Source organism: Glossina fuscipes, unplaced genomic scaffold (assembly GCF_014805625.2).
Source record: "Glossina fuscipes isolate IAEA_lab_2018 unplaced genomic scaffold, Yale_Gfus_2 74433, whole genome shotgun sequence".
Classification (NCBI taxonomy): domain Eukaryota; kingdom Metazoa; phylum Arthropoda; class Insecta; order Diptera; family Glossinidae; genus Glossina; species Glossina fuscipes.
The window spans coordinates 4,911-8,153 of NW_024004425.1; the positions used below are offsets into that span (position 1 = coordinate 4,911).

The following is a 3,243-nucleotide window of genomic DNA, read 5'->3' on the forward strand; positions in this document are numbered from 1 at the left end:
TCTTCCTCAACAATTGTAAAGCAGAAAAACTCAAATTGGCGCGTACAGTATCCTGCACACGAATAGGAAAAACCTAAAAATTCTGAAAAACTTACATACTAGTACTAGGTACGACATATAATACCAATAATATCCATGCAATGATAAAAGCAAAAACCGTAATCGGAGGTTAGTTTAAGCAATATTTTGAAATTTTTTTTCCAAGCTTTATACGAAAATTCCTGAAGGAAATCCATTTTTTTATAATTTTTAGAATAAATGATTATTTTTCATGGAAACCCTTGTAGGGCTAGGGGCCCAAGTCCTGCACCATTGTCCACTATTGAAGAAGCATTCATCTTCGTTTTCGGTTTTTCTGCAAAATCCTGAATTATATGCGGGTAATAATGCTAACTCCGTTGGCAAAAAAATTCCTTTCAAGAAAAATTTGGTCGGTAAATGATGTTCATTTTCTTTGTATTGTAGATTAGCATAAGGACAGATGACCTCTAGATTATTGAAACCCTGAAGAACTACCTTAAAGAAAGAAAAATCTAACTAAGTTGCGAAAATCAATCGAAAGGAAAGGAAGGATTAGGAATGAAGAAAAAAAATGACTTGTCAACATGATGCAATATTATGGTAACCATTAGATTTACTGTTTTTGAGCTCTATCATCATAAAAATATGAAAGCAGAGACGGAAGATAATCAAGAATAAGTGTAAACGCGTTACAGAAGTCCGCGGCACATAAATAAAAGCATTACACCACTTCGCCTAATGCATTTGTCAAAATAAGACGTTACGTAAGAAGTGGCCGAAAAAGTATTCCTATCACTAGCAATCATCCTCGGGCCAAAACGTGCCGACAAACTTCATCAAGATGCCTCAGAAATTCCGACTAATATATTGAAAACAAATATAAAAGACGGACAGACGGACAAACGTACTTAAGTCGAATCAAAAAGTGGTTCTGAATCGAATGATATAACAAAGGGATGTTGCGTGCGTCCGCACTTAATATGCACCTATACCGAAAAAGTATAGGTAATAAATGAATAATAACCCACCGAACGAACCGAACATCAAATTTTCTTGATTTGGACATTGGTCTAACCAAACACATGTACAGCTTTTTTGTAATATAAGGATCCTTCAGCACTTTGGACCAACTCTTAATGAAACCTAGCGCGGACCTAGCTTTACTTAAAGAGGGCTCAATGTGCAAATTAAAATGTAATCCTTGGTCGAATAGAGCCCCTAGATCGAAGAACGGATCTACTTTTCCCAACCGTTGCGTATCAATGAAATTCTCTGACTTCCTTCTGAATGACTTCTTTCTTAAGAAAGAAATCTTCTTGCATTTTTTTTAGATTTCATTTCTTAAAATTTAATAAACACCATGTAACCAAATTATTTAAGTCAATGTGAAGCTAACACAACTGCGATCCCAAGGAGAGAGAAGAAAACAGTTTAGCATCGCCAGCGTACATTAAGATCGCGCTTGATTTAAACGCCGAATGGAGATTATTAATGTGTAAATTAAATAAAAGGATTCCTCAGTGGCTGCATTGAGGTACGCCAGACGTCGCGGGGAACTCATCCGAGATTTTTTCTCTGATATATTGCATATAGAAGTCACCTCTCGGAGTCATTCAATTTTCTGGAAAATATGCCAAAAACTTAAGGTCAGTGTTATAAATATCACAAGATTACTTCAAAGGAACGAACTTGGCGGTCTCCCCTTTTGGGCTAATGAAATGTTCTTGAAGATCTTATATGGATGCAGGATTGACGTGAATAGATTTTATTATATTTTCCTACATCTCCGACCTTTTGAATATACGTATGTCGATTGTGTAGAACAAGATGTTTTATCTTAGTTTCTATGCTTTTATTATCGTCAGATCAAGCTCAAAAAAAAAAACCCAATTCACATATTAACATGTGCTTAATTAATGCAAACAGAGATAAGCGAAGAGAAAAATGAAATTCTACTCATTATTTGTGTAAGAGACTGCCGCTCGTTAACTTGACTTTTTGGTCGACTCAGAGAACTTTTACATGGAAAATTTTCAACAGTGTCGGGTGGCGTTTTAGACTTTGCGAGTCAAACAAACAATTGTGTTCGTCTAATCACTTCAAACATTCCATAATGAAAAATGAATTAATTGAAATCGCATCTTCGCAATGGGGAAAGCTACGTGATCTATATGCGAACAAAAGAATTTACTCTTGTTCTTATAATTTACTACAAACCTTAATCGATTGCGTGAAACAAACTGAAAATTTTGAAGTTGCAATATATGCTCTAAACGATGAGTGGGAAACTGATGGAACATTCATCGCCAAGGTAAGAGAAAATCCATAAAATTTAATTTAATCTTTGTTTAATTTTTACATTCTTTCCTCCTTTTATAGTTTTCTAATGGATTTTATTGCAATACATTAAGTGATAACTTTCAACGTTTATTAGAGGCTTTAAATTGCTTGGATAATACACAAGAGTATTGGGTGTCGGGCTGTCAAGAACGTTGCACTTTAACGGTAAAACAACATTTTTTATCATGCGGTCTATTGGAGGAAGAATTCAGACCGGAGGGTACCTTTTGGTATCACTTACCAATAAATGAAGCTTTGGCATTTAAAGTTGAGTAAGTGAAAGGGAAAACCCTTGAGTTCTCCTGTTTTTGTGCGGTTTGTTTTTATGCGATATACTTTTGTTCGATTTATTTTACATCGCATAAAAACCGAACACATAAAAACGGTATTAGCTCTATAGACAAAAATTTACTTAAGGAGAACGAATTTTCCAATATAATTTTTCCAGACCACCGAGTCATTTGAGACTCCAAAGGTTGCAAGAATGTCATGTTGATCAGGTTAATAGTGTTTGGCCTCATCGTGGTCCAGGCTCTGCGGACTTTGTTAAACTTTTAATACAATACAATGACAGCGTGGGAGTCTTCGATGAAGGCAATAATTTAATAGCGTGGTGTTTAATGTAAGTTATGTAACAAATTTGAAACAGTACTGAATTCTCTATTATTTCAGATTACCTTTGGGTAGCCTGGGCTTGTTGCAAGTAATTGATTCCCGTAAGCGTCAAGGCCTTGCTCAACTGGTTGTACGTTATATGTCCAAATTGCTAGCTAAGAAGGGCCTCGATGTTACCGCTCCAGTAGTGTTTGCTAATGTAGCCTCACGTTCCATGTTCGAGAAGTTAGGTTTCAAAATAGTTGATAAAGTTTATTGGATCAGAAA

At 35.5% G+C, this 3,243-nt stretch overlaps 1 protein-coding gene across 1 annotated transcript; it reads left to right on the forward strand.

Moving 5' to 3' along the window:
• Positions 1 to 2,095: 2,095 nt before the first annotated feature.
• On the forward strand, positions 2,096 to 3,232 carry LOC119643951 (the record flags this gene model as incomplete). The annotated part of the gene is made up of 4 exons (XM_038043460.1): positions 2,096 to 2,332; positions 2,401 to 2,633; positions 2,810 to 2,983; positions 3,034 to 3,232. Coding segments are annotated over exons 1-4 (804 nt in total), but the record flags the coding sequence as incomplete, so codon positions are not given.
• Between the last annotated feature and the right edge of the window lie 11 nt (positions 3,233 to 3,243).